The sequence below is a fragment of the Chelonoidis abingdonii genome, chromosome 22 (genome assembly GCF_003597395.2).
Source record: "Chelonoidis abingdonii isolate Lonesome George chromosome 22, CheloAbing_2.0, whole genome shotgun sequence".
Taxonomy (NCBI): domain Eukaryota; kingdom Metazoa; phylum Chordata; order Testudines; family Testudinidae; genus Chelonoidis; species Chelonoidis abingdonii.
The window spans coordinates 21,830,434-21,850,603 of NC_133790.1; the positions used below are offsets into that span (position 1 = coordinate 21,830,434).

General features: G+C 45.3%; 1 protein-coding gene across 1 annotated transcript in view; it reads right to left on the reverse strand.

Moving 5' to 3' along the window:
• The window catches only part of LOC116837122 (sodium/glucose cotransporter 1-like), a 48,984-nt gene that overhangs the window by 9,919 nt on the left and 18,895 nt on the right, over window positions 1–20,170 (reverse strand). Inside the window, exons 6-12 of the mRNA XM_032801302.2 lie at window positions 15,045–15,150; window positions 14,750–14,830; window positions 13,560–13,780; window positions 12,463–12,598; window positions 11,558–11,665; window positions 9,385–9,535; window positions 8,570–8,738 (exon numbers count right to left, since the gene is read on the reverse strand). Coding sequence (XP_032657193.1) covers window positions 8,570–8,738; window positions 9,385–9,535; window positions 11,558–11,665; window positions 12,463–12,598; window positions 13,560–13,780; window positions 14,750–14,830; window positions 15,045–15,150 — 972 coding nt within the window. The remainder of the gene's footprint in view (window positions 1–8,569; window positions 8,739–9,384; window positions 9,536–11,557; window positions 11,666–12,462; window positions 12,599–13,559; window positions 13,781–14,749; window positions 14,831–15,044; window positions 15,151–20,170) is intronic.

Genomic DNA, 20,170 nt, shown 5'->3' on the forward strand with positions numbered 1-20,170 from the left:
GCGTGCCACGTGCATGATCATTGGAAGGTTTTACCCTAGCGGCACCCTTCAGGTCAGCTGTGGAGCCCCAGGAGCGGCGCCTTCATGACAGCATATATAGGCCCCTGCCGACCTGCCACCTGCTCCATTCCTTCTTACTGCTACTGACGGTCATTGGAGCAACTTGTCTCTTGCTTTAGCAAGTGCTTTCCTAGTGGTTTTTCCTGTACATAGTTGTTAATTGTTATTATAGTAGTTAGTTTAAGTTGGGGTTCCCCCCCCCGCTAAGTTTTTCCCCCTCACCAGGGCACGCTGCAGCCCCACAGGTTCAAGCCGTGCGATAGGTGTGGTAAGCCTATGCCCAGAGGGGATCTGCATGCCACTTGTCTGAAGTGCCTGGGAGAGGGAGATTTGCAGGACAAGTGTAGTATTTGTAGAGGCTTCAAGCCAAGAACCAAAAGGGAGACAGACTATCAGCTGAAACTCCTTTTACTGAATTCTGCTTTTCAGCCTCAACCTGCACAAGAGGTGGCACCAGCACCCTCGGTGCACAGCGCACCAGCCTTGGTGCAGGACACCTCGGCACGACCTGCATAAGGAGCATCGGCACCTCTCCACAGTGTGCAAGGCCAGCTCATCAGTGCAACACCAATCACAGTCCCTAGTGCCGCATAAGAAGAAAAAGGCAAAGAGTGGCCGTTTCCCCACCAAGAAGAGCAAACAGGACACCAGTGCTGTGCATCCCATGCCAGGACACCAGAAGGCTGTTCCATCGGTCCTGACACCGTTGACTCCGGCCTCGAGGGAAGGTCCATCGAGTCCAGTATCGGTGGACTCCCCAGTCTGGGAGGTGCTGGAGGAGGACCTGAACCTTCCCTCCATATCGGGTACTGTTGAGGCCGCATAGGACTGACTGCCATGATGGCATAGTCCCCCACCTTGCATTCCCAGGCACTGGTTCAGGTGCATATGGCACAAGGCCTGGCTGATCCTGCAGTGCCGATGCCTGGTACATCTGCTGCACCATTTTGGGCACTGATGTCAGCACTGCCTGTGACTCAATCTGCAGCACTTGATGGCAGCACCGTCTGTGGCATCACCTACCCGGCACCAGGGCAAGCCCACTATGATGCTCCCTAGCACCACTGAGGTCCACTCTAGGGGTGATAGAGGAGGTTCCTCAGGAGTTATGGGGCAGGGGATTCTACTCTTGATATTTCCTCATCCCCAGTGCCAAAGGTGGGCTCAGTCCTATCCTGGATCTGCGAAACCTCAACACATTTATAAGAAAGCTGAAGTTTTGTATGGTTTCTCTGGCCACCATCATTCCTTCTCTGGATCCGGGAGACTGGTATGCCACCCTCGACCTGAAGGACCCTTACTTCCATATATCAATTATTCCAGCGCACAGACGATTCCTGAAATTTGTGGTCAGTGGTCGACACTACCAGTTCACTGTACTCCAATTTGGGCTTCCTCTGCAAATGCCAGGTACAGGTCTTCCCATACCTGGGCAACTGGCTCATCAAACACGATTCTCGGGTGCAAGTGCAAGAGCACATGGTGTTGGCATGCACCACTTTCAGCAGATTGGGGCTCATTCTGAATTGGCCCAAGTCTACCCTAGCCTCAACCCAAAAAACAGAATTTACTGGGGCTCTCCTGGACTCCACTCAAGCCAGAGCTTTCCTGCCCAAGTCCCGGTTCCAAAGCATCAGGGGCATCATCAAGAGCCTCCGCCGGTTTCCAACAACAATGGCCAGAAACTGCATGAAGCTTCTGGGGCATATAGTGACCTGCACATATGTAGTACAACACGCCAGATTGTGCCTTCTCCCCCTCCAGGCTTGTTTGGCGAATGTACACAGATCAAGCCGGGACCCTCTGGACAGACTGGTGACCCTCCCATCCCTGATTCTTGAGTCCCTCAGCTGCTGGCTAAAACCTCAGGTGGTCTGTGTGGGAGTGCCCTTCATCAAGTCTCAGCCTTCACTGTCGCTGGTCATGGACGCATCAGAGAAGTGCTGGAGAGCACACCTGGGCAGTATCAGAACTCAAGGCCTGTGGTCACAACCAGAACTATTGCTGCATATTAATGTCAGGGAAGGGAGAGCGGTTCGCCTGGCTTGCCAGATGTTCCAGGCCCATCTTCAGGGCAAGCGTGTCTCAGTGATGATGGACAACACCACAGCGACGTTCTCTATAAACAAACAAGGTGGTACTCGCTCTTCTCCCCTGTGCCAGGAAGCTCTCTGACTGTGGGATCTCTGCATTGCAGACTCCATCCAGCTACAGGCCTCATATCTGCCAGGAGCACAGAACGAACTAGTGTACCTCCTCAGCCGCTCGTTCACTCATGAGTAGCCACTCAGAGCGGACACTGCCCTTCCCATCTTCCAGAGGTGGGGCTATTCCTGCATGGACCTGTTTGCGACATGGAGCAACAAAGTGCCAGCTGTTCTGCTCCTTTCAGAACCACAGCCACGGCTCCATAGCAGACACTTTTCACCTCCCATGGACAGGTCATCTGCTATATATATGCGTTCCTGCCCTTCCCTCTCATACACAAGGTCTGGCAGGACAGAGCTTCGGTGATCCTCATAGCACCAGCGTGGCCCTGCCAGCACAGGTTCACCACATTGCTGAAATGATCAGTGGACAGGCCAGTAGCCCTTCCTATGCTCCCGGACCTCATCATGCAAGACTACACTTCTGTACCTGAAACAACAGGGGCTGGTGATATAATCTATTAAGGTGCACCTGGCTGCCAGTTCAGCCTTCCACCCAGGCATGGCGAGTAGGTTGGTCTTTGGAAATCCCATGTTTGGTCAGTTTCTCAAGGGCTTGGACAGGCTTTATCCGCAGGTGCAGCAGCCCATTCCCCAATGGGATCTCAACCTGGTTCTCTCCAGACTTATGGGGACCTCTTTCGAGCCCATGGCGACCTGCCCTCTATCCTACCTGTCCTGGGAGGTGGCTTTTCTGGCAGCCATTACCTCAGCCAGAAGGGTCTCTGAACTCAGAACAGTGACTTCTGAGCCTCCACCTTTTTTATAGAGAGAAGGTGCAACTACGCCCTCACCCAGCATTCCTACCCAAGGTAGTCTCACACTTTCATGTAAAGCAGGATATATTTTTACCGGTATTCTTTCCTAAACCTCATGCCAGCAACAGAGAGAAAGTACTTCATTCTCTGGACACCAGGCGTGCCCTAGCCTTCTACATTGACTGCACAAAGATGTCTCATAAGTTACCACAGCTCTTTATTGCAATCGCCGAAAGGATGAGAGGACTTCCCATCTCATCTCAGCACATTTCATCGTGGATCACATCTTGCATCAGAACGTGCTATGTGCCGCATTCGTTGTGCAAGTCCCTATTCAGGACATATGCAAGGCAGCAACATGGTCTTCCGTCCACACCTTCAAGTCGCACTACACCATCACTCAACAGGTCAGACACGATGCGGCCTTCGGCAGGGCAATACTTCAGTCAGCAACTCGGTGAACTCTGACCCCTCCTCCATGGAAACTGCTTGGGAGTCACCTACTGGAATGGACATGTGCAAGCACTCAGAGAAAACTGTTATTTACCATCTCTTAACTGTTGTTCTTCGACATGTGTGCTCATGTCCATTCCAAATCCCACTCGCCTCCCCTCTGTCAGAGTATTCCAGCAAGAAGGCACCAAACAGGCGGCAGATTGGCAGGGGCCTATATACACCGCCATGAAGGCGCCACTCCAGGGGCTTCACATACGACCCGCCGGGTACTGCTAGGGTAAAACCTTCTGACGATCATGCATGTGGCACATGCACACACCTATTGGAATGGACATGAGCAACACATCTTGAAGAACAACAGTTACGAAATGATAAGTAACCATTTTTTTCTTAGTGTAGTCTAGTAGTACCCTTAGGTTTAGTTAAAATAGTTAAGATAGCTAGTTTGTTGCATTGGGTGATGCTCTTACCGTGATTTAAACATTGTCCATTGTATGGGGTTGCTATCCCCAACACTGAACCCCACCCATGGTGTTTGTTGTGCCTAGGAGAAGGGCACAATAATGAGAGGTGTTCTATATGCAAGTCCTTTAAGAGGGGGACTCAGGTTAGCGAGGGACTTGCGTCTGAAACAACACCTCTCAAAGTAGGCTGTGAGGTCCTCAGCACTAGAGACTTCTTCAAACCACAGAGCTCTGTCCTCTCTTTCAGAGCAGACATGAAATGTGACTCCTGGCTCAAGATTCGGTGCTTCTCCTAACAGAAACTGTTCTCCTTCCTCAGGTCCTCCAAGGAAGAGGTCTCATAAGACTAAGCAAGACTACTGGAGAGCTCGAAGGGACTCCATCATATGGCTGCATGCCCTTTTGTAGACCAGCATGCAAGACTCTGCTTTTGCCTTCTTCAAATGTAAAGTTGTCAATTGTTGGACAGTCTTGTCTAAGTGCCTCTGGAGATCCTGGACTCCCTACAGCAGTTTTGAGCAACATATGCCAGGATGTTCCCTTTGCATGTCCTCCACTGACCAGGACTATAGTCACCAATGCCTTCAACAATAGGTTGGAGAACACATCTAAGAGCGTTGAAAATTCCGGGCTTGTGCTCAGAACGAGCCGTTCCCCTCCACATCAATGTCTTTGAGCTTCAAGCCATTTACAATGCCTGCTGAGCCTTCTGGGATCACGTCAGTAGTACAGCAGTTCACGCGCTTAACAATAACACTGCAATATATTATGAGAACAAGCAGGGTAGAGCTCACTCCAACTTGCTGTGTCAGGAGGCAATAAAGTACTGGCAGTTCTGCATCTGGGAGAGCATCATTCCCACAGCCTCTCACTTACCTGGGGCTCAGAATCACTTGGCAGATCACCTCAGTAGGAATTTCTCCCAAAATCATGAGTGGTCTCTGACGTCTTGTATTGAGGTCCATCTCTGTGGAATGGGGCATTCCCAACTGTTGACCAGTTTGCCAAGACAACCAGAAGTGATATTCATTTTGCTCTTGAGCAGATCTTGGTCCAGGCTCCTTACTGACATTTTCCATATCAATCGTGGATCAGCTCTAATGTATGCCTTCTCTCTGATCCCAATCATCCCACAGTTCATTCTCAATCTGAAATTGAACTATGCCAACTCATTCTCATTGCTCCGGCCTGGCCAAGGCAATGTTGGTTCTCTGACCTTCTCAGACTATCAGTTTGGCCTCCCATATCTCTTCATCCCGACCTACAGACTTCAGCACTAGGGTCAAGTTTTGCATACAGCACTTCGTATTCTGCATCTCACAGTGTGGATGCTACACGGCTAGATGAGGAGGAGGAATGATGGTCAGAAGCTGTTCATCAGGTGTTCCTTAACAGCAGGAAGCCCTCTCCACTTAACCAAGTAAGTTGCCTTAGTAAACATTTTTCAGTTTGGGCACTTGCTCGGGGAATTCAGCCAATGCTGGATGGTATTCAGGGCATTTGGGAGTACTTATTACACCTTCAGTCTCCTGGTCTCTTCCTCAGCTCATTAAAGGTTCACTTGGCAGAAATTTTGGCATTTCACCCAGCCATCCAAGTAACATCAGTTTTCTCAAAACCCCATGGTGCTGAGATTTCAAATGGGAATCATTCACCTCCACCTGCCTGTGAAAAAGCCAGTTCCCTTGTGGGACCTTCATAGTGTCCTTGCTGCCCTTATGGGTGTTGGTTGAATTCTCTGTTCCTCCTGCATGAAAAGACAGCCTTCTCTATAGCTATGAGATCTACAAGAGTGTGCAAGCCGCAGGCCTTAATGGCAGAACCCCAGTACATACAGTTTTTCAATGACAAAGTAGCTTTATGGCCACATCCAAAATTTTTCTAGGAAGTGGTTTCATAGTTTAACCTTAACCAAATGGTTTATTTACTGATGTTTTCCTAAACCACACTCCAACACAGATGAACAGTACCTTCAATTGTTGGATACGAGGCAATGGTTGGCATTCTACCTCGACTGTACTAAGCCTCTTTGGGCATTGTTTCATCTGTTTATCTCTTGTGCTCTTTGAATGAAGGGACAGGTGATTTCTGGGCAAATAATTTCCATGGATAACTTCTTGCATTCCATCTGCATATGAAATAGCTGAGACCGCGCCTCCACAAAGACGGTGGGTTCATTCGACGAGGGTCCAAGTGATGTCAATAGCATTGATCAGTGATGGTTCAATACTGGACGTTTGCTGGGCTGCTACCTGGTCTTCTGTACATACTTTTACCAAGCGTTATACAATTACCACTGCATCTACGTCAGATAAAACTTCAGGAGGGTAGTCCTGCAATCGTCTAAGTATATTCCAAGTTCAACCTCCTGTGAGTACAGCTTGAGAGTCACAAGAGTGGAACAAACATGTACAATCATTTGAAGAAGAAAATATATTTACTTACCTATATTGTAACTTGTTCTTCAAGATGGGAGGAGCGAAATGCATATTGCATGACCCACCTTCTGTCCCCTCTACATCAAAGTTTCTACTCTTGACATTCAGTGTGAAGAAATTGAGGGGGGATTGGGGCAGCGCCACCCCATGGGTACTGCTAGGCAAAGTTCTCCAGCTTTGGTGCACTGGGCATCTGCACACCTGAGTGCAATGTATGTACACCCACATCCTGAAGAACAACAGTTACAATACAGATAAATAACCATCTTCTCCCATCTTGACATATGCCAACAAGATTGATAAGTATATCCTGCCCCAGGTCTTGGCTGATATTTTTTGGCCTGTGTTATGCAGATAAGATCATCAGAAAAGGTCCTTTCTGACTTTAATAACTATGAAGAGAGTAAAATCCCCTGCTCCTACAACACAGCTCATATACAAGCTGTTTCTGAAGTCTGGAGAATGTCAGATGAGCATCTAGCATTATCTGAACCAAAACCTTTGAACCTTCAGAGCACTGGCCTTCCTTATCCATGTGTTTACTCTGTCTGTCGCTCTCTATTCTGAATATCATAAATATAAACAAAATATACAGAGCCAAATTCACTTATGAAGTAAGCAGGTGCAGCCCTATTGACTTTAATGCAATTGCACTCACTTACACCAGCAGTAAATTTGGCCTATATGCTAGAAAGGAGACAACTAATGACAGTGGTACTGAATTATAAATCCTGCTGGAAACTTTCTAGTTAGAACAAATTTATTATTAAATGGTCAGAAAAAAAAATCACAAAAAAGTATTGGAATAAGACAAGATGAGAACCTCAATTTATCATAAAAATAAGAACTTTTCAGAAAAGTCTAGTCTTGGATACTAAATAAATATCAGTCCATGATCCAGGCAGTGCTTCAGATCTCTGTGACTTTTATTTGTTCCCAGTATTTATTCTAATTAAGACTGCGCTTTTGACCAAATGCTGAGAGTCTTACTAGTTCTTAATCCACTCTTACTCAGGCAAAATTCCAACTGAAATCAACGGAAGACTTCTCTGAATAAGGACCTCAGGATCTGATCCTTTAACCATGAGGTTCAACCAAGCAGTGACTGGAAATGGAACATCCCTGATTAGGAAGTATCTAAACACTAGTACTATATTCACCAATGTCTAGAGAAAGAGTAGTGTTAGAAAGGAGTCAAAGTAACTAGAAAGCTCCAATCCTACCTGGAAACAGTGTTATATTGTTTATCTATTGGCTTTCCTCACCATTGCATCTGTGCACCTCACAAATATTAAATTAATTTATCCTCATAGGCAAGTATTATCCTCAGCATTGCAAGTGGGGAAATTGAGCTACAGAGCTATTATTGGAGTGATTTTCAGAGGTGCTGAGCGCACAGTTCTCACTGACTTCTGAGGGAGCTGTTCTGAGTGCTCAGCACCTCTGAAATTCAAGCCAACAGTGACCTGCCTAAGTTCTCACAGGGCGTCTGTGGCACAGCTGGGAATAGAAACCAGATCTCATGAGTTCCAGTCCAGCAGCTTAACCACAGGACTTTCCCCTTCCTTGTTGAAGCCTACAGAACCCACAGAGAACCTAGAACAGGGGTTGTCAAACTGGGGGTTGGGACCCCTCAGGGAGTTCCGAGGTTATTACATGCAGGGTCACGAGCTGTCAGCCTCCACCCCAAACCCTGCTTTGCATCCAGCATTTATAATAGTGTTAAATATATGTATAATGGTGTTAAAAACCATGTGTTTTTATTTATGAGGGGTCGCACTTAGAGGTTTGCTATGTGAATGGGGTCACCAGTGCAAAAGTTTGAGAACTACTGATCTAGAAGGTTGCAATAAAGCACTGTTTCCCAGAAATTATCCCTTCAGCACAGGTCACAGTGAAACAGTAGGTGGTTCCAGCTTCACAGCTATCTAGGAGCCAATAAAGTCCAACAAAGTCCATGCACATTTATATATATGTGATGGAAGGGGAGTATAAGGATTCCTCAACTGAGCCAAGAGCCCCTCAAGCATTCTGCTTTGGAACCTCGGGCACTGGCCTGTAGCGGGAATAGCCTCAAAGAAATTGAGAATCAAATTGAAACTAAGAAAGGGGAGTTGTCCCAGTGCACAGATGAATGTCTTCTGTGACCTTCTGCACACAGAGCCCTTCTCCTAGCCTGTACTCACCTCCTCATTGACCCTCTTACAGAAGATAGCAAGCAGGAAGACAGCAGCAATGGGTGGCCCCAGGTAGCTGGTGATAGACTGTATATAATCAAAGAGCTGCCCACTCTGAGCTGACTGCACCACAGGAATCCAAGCAATGCTGATACCAATTAAAGCTAAGATAAATAACCTGCAAATATAGCCAATCAAAAAATCTGTTAGCCACCTATTTATAAATATCAATCAGAAATACAGAAATCACAATGAACCAATCAACAATTCATTGTGTTATTCAACCAGCATTAAAACATCAGCAAAAATAACAGTAATCAGTCATCAGCACTAGGGAAAAAGACCAACCGGCAATGAAATCTCACCCGATCCATCAGCTCTCAGTCAATTCAAAATGACAACTCTGCTCTCAAGACAATAAATCAATAAGCACAAATAAACACAGCAATCAATAAAACACCAGAGAGGGATAAATAAAAGAGAAATCAGCGCATAGCTAGTGAATATTACTGATGCTGTAGCTTTGTCTAACTGGCATCTTGGAACGAAATTTAAATAGATCCCCTGGGATATCTGTAGGGAATAGACACCTCAGATTAATCTTTAAATAAGAAACGAGGCCTGGAAACCACCCCACAGAGTATCGAGAAAGACACACATGGGATTAAGCTGTCAGGCCACAAGAGGTCACTGCTGCATCACATGCATTCAGTGGAAGGTTGTTCATCAAGGCACTTTAAGGTGAACTTTGAAGGGTACAGTCTGTGATGGCTCCAATATTTCATTAGGTTCCTAATGCTGGGAAGCGGGGCAGTAACACTTACCTCCCAGCCAGCATGAGCTCTCTCTCAGATGCCTGGGATCGTATTTTGGTGTAGATGTCCATGGTGAACAGAGTGCTAGCACTATTAAAAATGGAAGTCAGGGAGCTCATGAGAGAGGCCAACATGACTGACAACATCAGACCTCGCAGACCTGAAACACAGAGAGAGACACCACCTGAGCTGGGGAGGGTCAGTCACTGGGAAAGCCCCATAAGTGACATCTCTGAGTGCATGGTCTGACCTCCCACAACCCAGCTATCTGTTAGTAAATGAAGCACACCCAGCTTAAGGCAACTTCATGGTACCCTACTGGCACATTAGCAGAATGGTGCCTTCTAGATCAGGAAGCACAACATTTACAATACCACATAATACCTAGACTGGGCTGTTAGGAGATGGATAATGGCAGTGTGTGTTTGCAATGTCAGGGGTAAGAGACACTCCCAGAAACATATACTCTTGTCGTTTATACTGCCTGACTGGACTCTGGGTCAGTGGGAGAGAAAAAACACCACCCAGGAATTGCCCCTAGAGGAGTACATGATCAAACAGCATTATGATTCTCCAGGGAAGATACCAGCATTACATGCAACTTGCAAGAGATGACTCCACAAGGGGCACAGCAAAACCAATCAAGGAAAGTGGTAAGAAACCCAGACATTGATAATCAGAGGTCTACCTAATAGGGAAATGTCAGTTATCTCAGTTCTCAGTCCCTTGTCCAAACTCAGTTTGTAGTTACGCCAGGGTAAACTTTAACAATTTATTCTAGATTTAGATCTTTAAGTCAATGGCCCCTTGTGACCACTCTACCTTTTCGCCCCTAGCTCACAAACAAGGCTCGGATGCAATGGTTGATCATTTCCTCCTATCTGAGAGAAACGGTAGTTCCCACTGAGTTGCTGATGGGTGACAGCTGCTGCATCAGTCTATAGGTCTAAGCTGCTTTAGATCTCATTGAAAGCCAAGCTTTTCATCTTGGCATTACACATCCTACACCCTCCACAAAGCCCTGCTGCCTTTTATTGAATTTAACTCGAGGTGCTATCTTTTGTCAGGGCAACTATCTATCCCTTCTCTGTACAGACCTTCCTACTCTCATGTGTCCCTGGCCATCTTTCCCTTTGCCTTCTGTGCTCACATTCCCGCGTCTAGCGGGCTACTTCTTCAGCTCACTTTTCTCTTAATGGTCTGAGACCAAACCCACCTGCATCACTGTCTAGCAGTCTCTTCCCAGGGAGGGGCAGTCTTCTCAGCATGCACTGAGTTCTCAAACGTTCCGTGCTGTACCCTTCTAAAATCTGCCAAACTCATAGGCCAGGGTAAAGCAGAGGCCCCATGTGTATGGGGCTTGGCTCTACCAGCTCCTCTTCCAGGAATGATGCAACTTTTCTACAGTGAGAGACTGGTGCCAGTGAGAAGTGAGGAAAACAGACCTCAAGCTGAGTTCAGCACAAGCAGCCTCTCTTAAGTAGCTTATCCTAATTCAGACAGCTGAGAAGCAGCCCTCCTGGCTGTGGCCTAAGTCTGCACAAACCCATCCCTTCTTAATGGTCCATTTGCAAACCACAGGCATAACATGAAGGCCTATACTTGTCTGCAAAAGTTTCTCATTTTTCCTTGTATGTATGTCTATCTCCCTCCAGAGGTGCATTGTTCTGCAAAATTGAATAGGCCTTATAATGTACCAATGGCTGTGCACCAGAAGGGCTGTACTTTCTCTTCCCAGCCCAGTGAGGTTAGCAGGGGAATGCAAAGACATCCCCAGAGATCCTGGCAGAGGCAGCTTCTTAGTAGCTGGCAACTACTAAGGCCAGATTTACCCATCTCACAAGGCCAACGCCAGCAGTGTCTTATTAGCTCATGTTTGCAAATAAGCAAGATTGCCACGGCTAGTCTGTAACCATCTGGCATCTATGACATAACGCATGGCATGTGTAGGAATATACTGTGTATATTGGAATGATCTAAGGCCTCCAATAGCTGAGCCCTGATAACTCAAGAAAGTGCTCTTGTACTTTGACGATGTCAAGTCAGACTAAATGAGAATGCAGGCCCCTAGTTCTGGTAGCCGATTTCCAAGTCTGGGAATCTCTCCCCCACAACACCCAACTTCTATTAATCTGCCATCCATGTTTTACCCACAAAAACACTATCACAGCCAGCATCTTACCATTCGGCATAAGGTCCACCACCATTTTTGGATAAGCAACATTTGAACAGCCAACTTTGGTGCCACAGTATTTCTCACATTCCGAGGGCACAACACAAGCCACCATATCTGAGAAAAAGATAACAAGACAGGGTTACCTAGCGTCATAGCAGCAAGTTATCCAAAAGTCAAGAGAACTTCCCAAACCCATCTTCATGCTAAACCACTGGATTTATTTGCCTGATATCACCCTTGGCTCTGCAGCTGTGGGAAGGAATTCCATTCCTGCATCACTTCTTTTCGAGGTGGGGAATAGTGATGTTGCTGAGGTCGAGCTGAACTGCACAGGAAGTCAGGACTGAATAATATGAGGACTGCAAAATCGGGGCTCAGGGGCCAGAGCAAAATTAGTGTGTGCTCTGAAAGGCCCTCTCCAGCTCAGACCACCTGCTCTCCTCTGTTGTTGTACACACACCTCAGTGGAGAGGGGAAAAACCAACTGGTATTCCGCTCACACTGAGCTCAGGCAGCATGCAAATCACAGGCATTTCCATGAGCTGGGAACACTCCTCTCTGGGATCCAGGCACCACTCCCTCTGCCCCAGTGAAACATCAGTCACATACAGGAGTGTTTCTCACCCTCTCAGGGAGAGTAAGAATGCTACCAACGAAGAGGGCAGGAGAGAAACAGACTCTGCGACTCCTGTTCTCCACCATGGATAGTGGAGCCCTGAGCAGGGAACAGAGAAAAGAGCAGTAGCTTCTTATTTTGTGGGAGCAGCTGGTGTGTGCATGTCTTTTGGGGGTCTGAGTGAGAAGAGGAGCTGAAGGAGTGGGGTGGGGGGGGGGAAACAGTGAAGAGAAAACTGAGTGGGGCTGGAAGAGGAATGAGAAGAGAATGAGGGAGCTACAGTACTAGGTCTCACCCGTGTACAGAATTCGACTGATCATTCCAGGCATCACCATCACAAACATGGGCAGCAGCTTCAGGTACCCACACATGATGCAGCCGGCCTTCACATGGGACATGTTCTTGCCTGAGAGGCATCGTTGAACAATAACCTGTCAATGAGACAGTAGATGTGAATGACTCCAGCTTTGTCACCCACACACGATGCCGGGCACACCAAGGCACAAATGAGACTTTTTAAACTGTGTTCCAATTTGCACTTTCCCATAATTAGAAAAACAAAAGGGCACTTGAAGGCCTTAGAACAAATCTAAATGGATAAAAGGAAACACTTTTGTCCAGTGTACGTTTAACCTTTGAGACTCCTTGCCACAGGATATTATTGAACCAAGTAGCTTAGGAAGATTCAAAAGGGATTAGACATTTAAATGAATAAGAACAGCAGACACAGTAACACTAGCTAGAATGCAAATTATAAGGGCTTTCAAATCTGATCACTAGCTGGTGGCTGGAAGAATACATGGTATGCAATACTGCACAATTACAGTAGTAGATTCTCCTTCTGAAACATACCAGTTTGATCATTTTTGGAGACAGGAAGGACTGTTGACCTAAGGAGAAGAAGGAAAGGAGAAGAAAGAGATGGACAAGTCCCCCAGCCTGGCACAGGGGGGACTGACATACACAGACCATCTGCCCAGCATTGTTTATGCAAGGAGATTCCAGCAGCACACATACAAGACACACCTAGTACAACTGGATGGGAAGCCAGGTCTATACCCAAATTGATAAAGGTCATTATATTTATGTTGATGTCCTATTAAGATGCCCACATCTGAAAACTAGATCCTCAATGTTCATTTAACGGGTCACAAGAAAGGGAGAAAAGCATCACACATAGAGCATATACTCAGCATGGCATGCAAAGGGTAGTAAAGGAACACACACACCATTGACTTAACATAGAAAGGGTTGAGCATTTAAAAGCTACAGAGAAAAATCACCTTGCCCTAAGGAGATAAAGGCATAGGGGGTGGGGTGGGAGAGAGATCAGTCCAGCTACACCACAGATTTTAGAATGCTCTGCATTTCCAGTTGTTGCCTTTACACTACCTGATCTGTGCACCAGTACCACAAAGCAAGGATGCTCAAGCCAAAGGTAAGCCCCGGCCATGGCAGGTCTCCAGTGATCGCATCTCGGAAGATGTGGAAAGAATCTGCCCGAGGGGTGTAGCATTTTGGGTCAATGGTAATGTTTCCATATGAGGTGTTTCCTGGAATTGCATTCATATATTTCTCCATAAAGGCCTTATATCCTCCTACTTTGGCAAATGCTGAAAAACAACATAAAGATGCTTGAAATTCCTGATAGAATGGAAGAGTCCCAGGAGGAAACTCCATGCTATCAGTGTGACAAACCTTCCCAACAGAGATCAACATTGTCAGAACACATCAAAATATGTGATATGAACACTCTCAAAAGCAAGGAGCCACAGTGACTTTCCTTCTAAAGATTGCTTTTATACTTCACTGTCCTTCCCATTCCCCAGATGCCTGCTTACACCTTGCCAGAAAGTATAATGTAGGTATAATATCGCCACGCTGCCTGACCTAGATGAGGACCAGAGTAGAGTCCACCAGATGAAGTCAATCCGAAATGTTTATTGTGAAGCAGGGGGACAACTTCATTTAACTAAAAAGCTTACAAAGACGAAGACCAAGCAGTAGGAAACTACAAGGTAAGAGAGAGGAAACTACAGCATCATAGGGCTCCCTGCCTTTACTACCTCCTCTTGATTAATTATGTAGGCTGACCCCGAAATACTAGGGTTCTGTTTCACAGATAGACTGCATTTTACTACCCATGTGATCTTGTGGCTACCCAGCTTCCTATTCACAATCACATGGCCCACCTCCTCTACCACTCTCAATGTCATCCCTATGGTAACTACAGAACTTGCATAAATATTTACTGTATTTGAGCTTTCTTCATGCAATTTAGCAGCTGGAAACAAGACGCAGCCATACTGTATGGCCAACCAGCTTCCCACTTTGCACCAGACATCCATGGACCACAGACTCAGAACCTTGGTCCTACTTTAATATTATACATTCCTACATGTGTTGAAGGTGCAATGGTCAGGACAACACGAGGGCTCTCCCCTTCCCCCCAGCAAATACATGAAGCAATTGGAGCGCCTCAACTCTTAACCTGTCAGGACTCCACAGTGCTGGATCTACTGCCACAGGACACTGGGGGCTGTAGCTGAACATTCCAGCTCTCGTTCATCAGATTTACTTACCAAATCCTGTGAGAATAAAGGATCCCACAAGCATGATGATGGTCTGTAAAGTGTCTGTGTAAATCACAGCAGCAAGGCCACCTACGGGCAAAGAAAGGCCAGAAAAATGTGTGAGACCCTCTGCTAATGCCTTAGTGGAAACCACCTCTCCTTGTCCCCTTCTTTTTCTCTCATGCACATACACCTCTCCCCTTTCGTGCTCTCATTTCCTCCCACTAACACCCACTCTCCTTTTCATCTTTCTGGATCCTCTTTTAACTTGTTTTTAATGTATCAATCTGTTCCACAGACTCACCTGTGATAGTATAAAGACCAGTAACAGCCAGCAGTATGATTATTGCCAAATAAAGATTTAGCCCCATGGCCATTTGGATAAATATAGCTCCAGAGAACATATCTGCCTAATAAAAGGAAAGATGACCGTTTAGGAAATGCTTAAGATATCTTCATCTCTGTTGATATCATCTCTTTCCCCCCACTCCCCCAAGCACTGCACTGCACAAAAGAATAAAAGCACATGCAAAATAAAGACAGATCTTGTCTCCTTGGTTGCCCAGACCTGCTTTATTTTAACTGCCAGTGGGTTTTTGAAGTTCACTTCTTTGTTTCTGCAGTTTTTACAATGGTTTCCAGAAATCTGTCAGTGATCCATCCTAACCAAATCTGGCTACCCATCTCTTCAGGCCTGTGCCTTTATGTATGCGAAAACAGTTCAACAAAGTTCTTAAATCCCAGACCATCCAAGTCATTTGATAACCTTTGCATTATATCCAGGAAGAGTTTTGTTTAAGAACTCTTTTGTCTTTATTTATGTCAATTCTATTCTTCAAGCCTCACCTTTCCAGTGCAACACAGATGCTTGGTATGACTGGTCTGCCTAGTTGAGGACAAACAGGAATCAAAGATGACACCTTATTTTACACAAATTCTATGAATATCTGTCAAAGTAATTAGCATTCAACTGGTCAGCTGGAGAAACAATTAGCTCTTGTAATGACATGGATTTTGCAACTTTGTGAATATGGCCTGGGATCTTAGTTACCAACACAAGCTGCACCAATGCAAACCCCTAAAATAGACATAATTTGAAATCAGGGTAACCAATTCCCAACAAATTCATGCCTCATCAGTGTAATTCATATCTCTATTAGGGGTTTGCAACAGTGCAGCATGCTGGAACAGTGCTAAGGGGGGGTGGGGGGGAGAGGATTTTCCAAAGTGCCTACATGCCATAGGAGCAGATGTGCCATTGAAAGTCATGTCACTGAATTTGTGCTCCTAAATCACTTAGGTGTTTTTGAAAATCTCATCCTAAAATCCCAGGGCAGACAAGGCTTAAGAGGGATGTTTAGTCCTCAGCTCTACTAGATTTTAGGACAAACATTTATTCAAGGAACACAGGGAGTGCCATCTAGTCAGGTATTCTGCCACAAGGAGAGGGTAATATAAAAGTCATGGATCTGGCTAATTGTGCCATGCTGTACATAACAACACTACTTAGCACATTTGACCTTTAAAGTGCTTTACAATCAGTATGTAACATATCCTCATGACTCCCCAGTCAGCCAGGCAACTGAGTATCATCATCCGCATTTTACAGACAGGGGCAAATCCATTCCACAGCACTCAGCCTAAGTAGCTGGGCAGATGCTGGAGGAAGAAAACCTCTCCCCCAGGCCACTGAGGAAACTCCTCCTTGAGACTATCATCACTCCTCCAGGCCACTGAGGAAACTCGTCCTTGAGACTGTCACCACCTCAACCCCCCTTCACCCTTCCTCCCTTCAGGGCAAGGAGGAGACTGTGCAGCTGCAGATCCTCCAGCCTTGCTCCCACCACCAGCCACTGCATGCTCACATGCAGAGTCATTGTGGAGCTGAGCTGTGCACCACACAGGGTGTGAAACACATGCACGGTCCCACCAGTAAATTCCATCCCTGCCTTCACCATCTGCAGCCATGGAGGCTGGGGCTGGCTTAAGATGCAGGAATTCATAAAGCTTAATCCCACAGGCTAACTGTGAGCCCATGCTGCTCTCTATGGGAGAGGATTCATTCTAGACCCTCACAGTTTATGCTCCCAACGTTTGAGGTTTGTATATTTTCAGCATTAGCTTAGTTTGCATGGTTACAAATATTACTGGTCATAAAATGATCCCACAAGGAAAAGTAGTTAATTATTTAACATCCTGAGCAATACGTAAACTCCTTGGATTTTCTGAATCACCTTCTGAGTTCACCTCTTCTGCCTGCCAGTTACATTATTTACTGCTAACGTTTCCTTGTTGTGGATACAATTAAAACGTTATCATATCTCTGAATGCACTAAATCTGCTCCATGCAAAAAAATCACTCCAGAGCCACGCACACATCACTCAGGAACCACAAGGCAAAACTATTAATGGTATGAGTGTCCTTTTACAACTACCATTACAGCTAAAGAATTCCAAGGAACACTTGCAACGCATTCAGAAGGTTTTTAATTCCTTCAGATTATGGGGGAGAATCTACATGTTTCCTAGATACCTCATCTTAATTTAATCAGTTACTGGCCACCAATGCCTTGCCTAGATGATTTTCTTAAAATTGCCCACCATTTCTACCATGGGCACAGCTCCACTGGTGACAGCAATGGAAGCAGCACTACTCGTTTTCAGCTACCTGAAAGCTGCCATGGCAACAGCTCTCACAGCGCTGTAGGCTTATGCAGCAGCTGACTGATTTAAGCTTCTCTATTCTGCTACTGCAGAACTCATCTTGGTTATCGGAGCCCCATGGAGTCAACCCCGACAGCATGGAGTTTCCTAGGCAGCAGTGGAACCAAGCCACAAAACAAGATGTGGGGGACGACAAAAAATACACAGAACAGAAACAAAAGAGAAAAGAGGCAGAAAATGGGCAAGAAAAAGGAAAGATGGCAGCAAATTCTGCAAGGGAACATGGAAAAAGGGGAGTCCATTGCTAGTGCATCATGCAGGGGAGGAACTTTGCCCAAAAAAAAAAGGGAACTCTGCAGCACAGAAACCATGGAACACAGAATATTGCACATTGGGCAAAACCCCAACAACCACATTTAAAAGTAATACTGCGGAGATACAAATATGAACTTCACTGGGTGTCTTTGTGACCTTGTACTTTATTTCAGCTTCAGCCTTGGCAGCCACAATGCCCTGATGTGCTTTGATCATTAAACTGAGAACTTCATCAAAAGCCAGCCCCCTTGGAAGCTACCAACTCCCCTGTATTCTTAATTCCCAAAACAGAATTATTAATTAAAAGATTTGCACATGTGGTGTCAGTCTGCCAATTATGAACCACCTATTTAATTGCCATACAGAGGATAACCACTCATGGTAGTTCATGGGATGCTCTCCCAGAGACTGATTAATATTGTTACAAGGGTTAGTCCAGTTAGTCCCAGCTGGAGAATATTCACAATGTTGTTAAACAACATTCTCCCTAATCTATAGTCTTTGGGGAGAGCATTTTAGGCATCTTTATCAACAGTCATTTGTAACACATTAATTAAAATCTCCCTGATTAAGATGATACAACCCTGCCTGCTATTTTAACCCTCCTAGCAAGCAGAATGATGAAATCAACTGTGTTCATATTCCAATACGCTGGTCTACAAAGATTAATGCTTCTATATTGGTCAGGGGACATAAGGCATATTTTCCTCTCCATCTGAACTTTCCTTCTCATCTAAGCTTTCCCCTGGACAGGTACTCAAATTCCCCTGACAAGATCCTGCTCTTCCAGGTCTTCTGGTGGTAGCAGGTACCAGCTCTGATATTAGCCTTCCTCCCAGAGAACCTGTTTTCTGTCCCTTCTTTTTCTTACCTTCACCAGCTGCCACAAACAACGCTAACTTAGGGCTTTTGTGAAACCCTGAGCCATCACATTCCAAATCACATTCCTGGTAATAAACTTCCAGTCATCCTCCTCAGGCAGGCCCAGATAGGGAGGTTCAGAGGGGTAACTCCCAAGACCAGCTGCTGCCATTTGCCCTCTTAATACCCAAAGCTATTCTTGTGGACCATCTTGTTCTGATCTACACTTATTAGGATCAACCAGAGTGCCTTGATATGCTGTGGTGAGCTGTTCTTCAACCACTCTGTAGGCACTTTTAAGGTCCTCTGCCTGCCACAGTAACCCCTGCTTCCCTCTCTCACCTCCTCCCTGTCATGTTTGAACTTCCTTTTTAGGCTTTTCCAAGATATGAACTAGGGACGTATTAAGGTTGCTTTTCCATCTGATGTTTCAATTTCTTATTCTGTTCCCTCATCTTCTAAACTTTACAACTGAGCCATACATGCCATCAGTAGATATTCCATGGCTGTAATTTTATGTCTTAATCTTTACCTTTCCAGTCCATTTCAGTCTGGAAATACCTCACATATACATAAATCCAGGGATCAGCTACATAAATTATATCTAACGCAAGTGAACCACCCCCATGTTCTGAAATATGGAGTCCTTTATAAAGAAGTTGTGACCTGTCAGCTGATATTTGTTTCTTTATACTGCAGTGCTCTGACGTGTCGCAGTTTTAGTGTTTCATTATCAGTAATGTATTATATCTTATTAAGTAATTAATTTCCTGCCCCCAGAAGGTGCCCTGCTGACAGGCATGCTGGGTGTGTTTTGAGATGCACTTAGGCCTGTAAGCAGTTAGAGTTACAATTTCTGCACTGCCACTGCTTTCATAGAATCATAGAATATGAGGGTTGGAAGGGACCTCAGGATAATTAGGCCACAACCCTGTCTTAACTAGCCCAAATTGATACTACAACTGATGTGCAATATCTGGAGTGCCAAATTGTAATAATGGCTTCTGTTTGATTATTAATTAAATGAGCCATCAAATAACAAGATCAGTTGGTTTATTAAACAAAGCTTAGACATCTAGGATTAACCAGCACAATACAAAGAGGAAATTCACTAATCCAGGGTCCAGAGTCTGTTAGCTCCACTAGTCCAATTTATTTTACAATTCTATCCATTATTTCTTCTTGGTTCATGCTTCACATTGTTTAGTTTTGTAACTATGATTATCCAATCAAAGACAAATGTCATATTCCATTATACCCTACATTTCAGTTTTAACCTGCTTAACAACATGTTTTTAACCGATCATTTCATTTTGTCCTTTGTGGTTTGGAATGTCTTGTTCATTGTCCAATCATATGTTAATATCACAATTGGAATCCTATCTCCTCATACATTCCCATTGTATAAGCCCTTTCTTTTCATTTCAGTTACAACTTCATTAGAGAATCACAGGAATAAAAAACAACTTTAAAAATAGGTTATGAAACCAGGTCACACACAACCATATTTTCACTCTATAAGTAAGGCTACGATTATGTCACGGAGGTCACGGAAGTCAGGGAATCCGTGACTTCCATTGACCTCTGTGA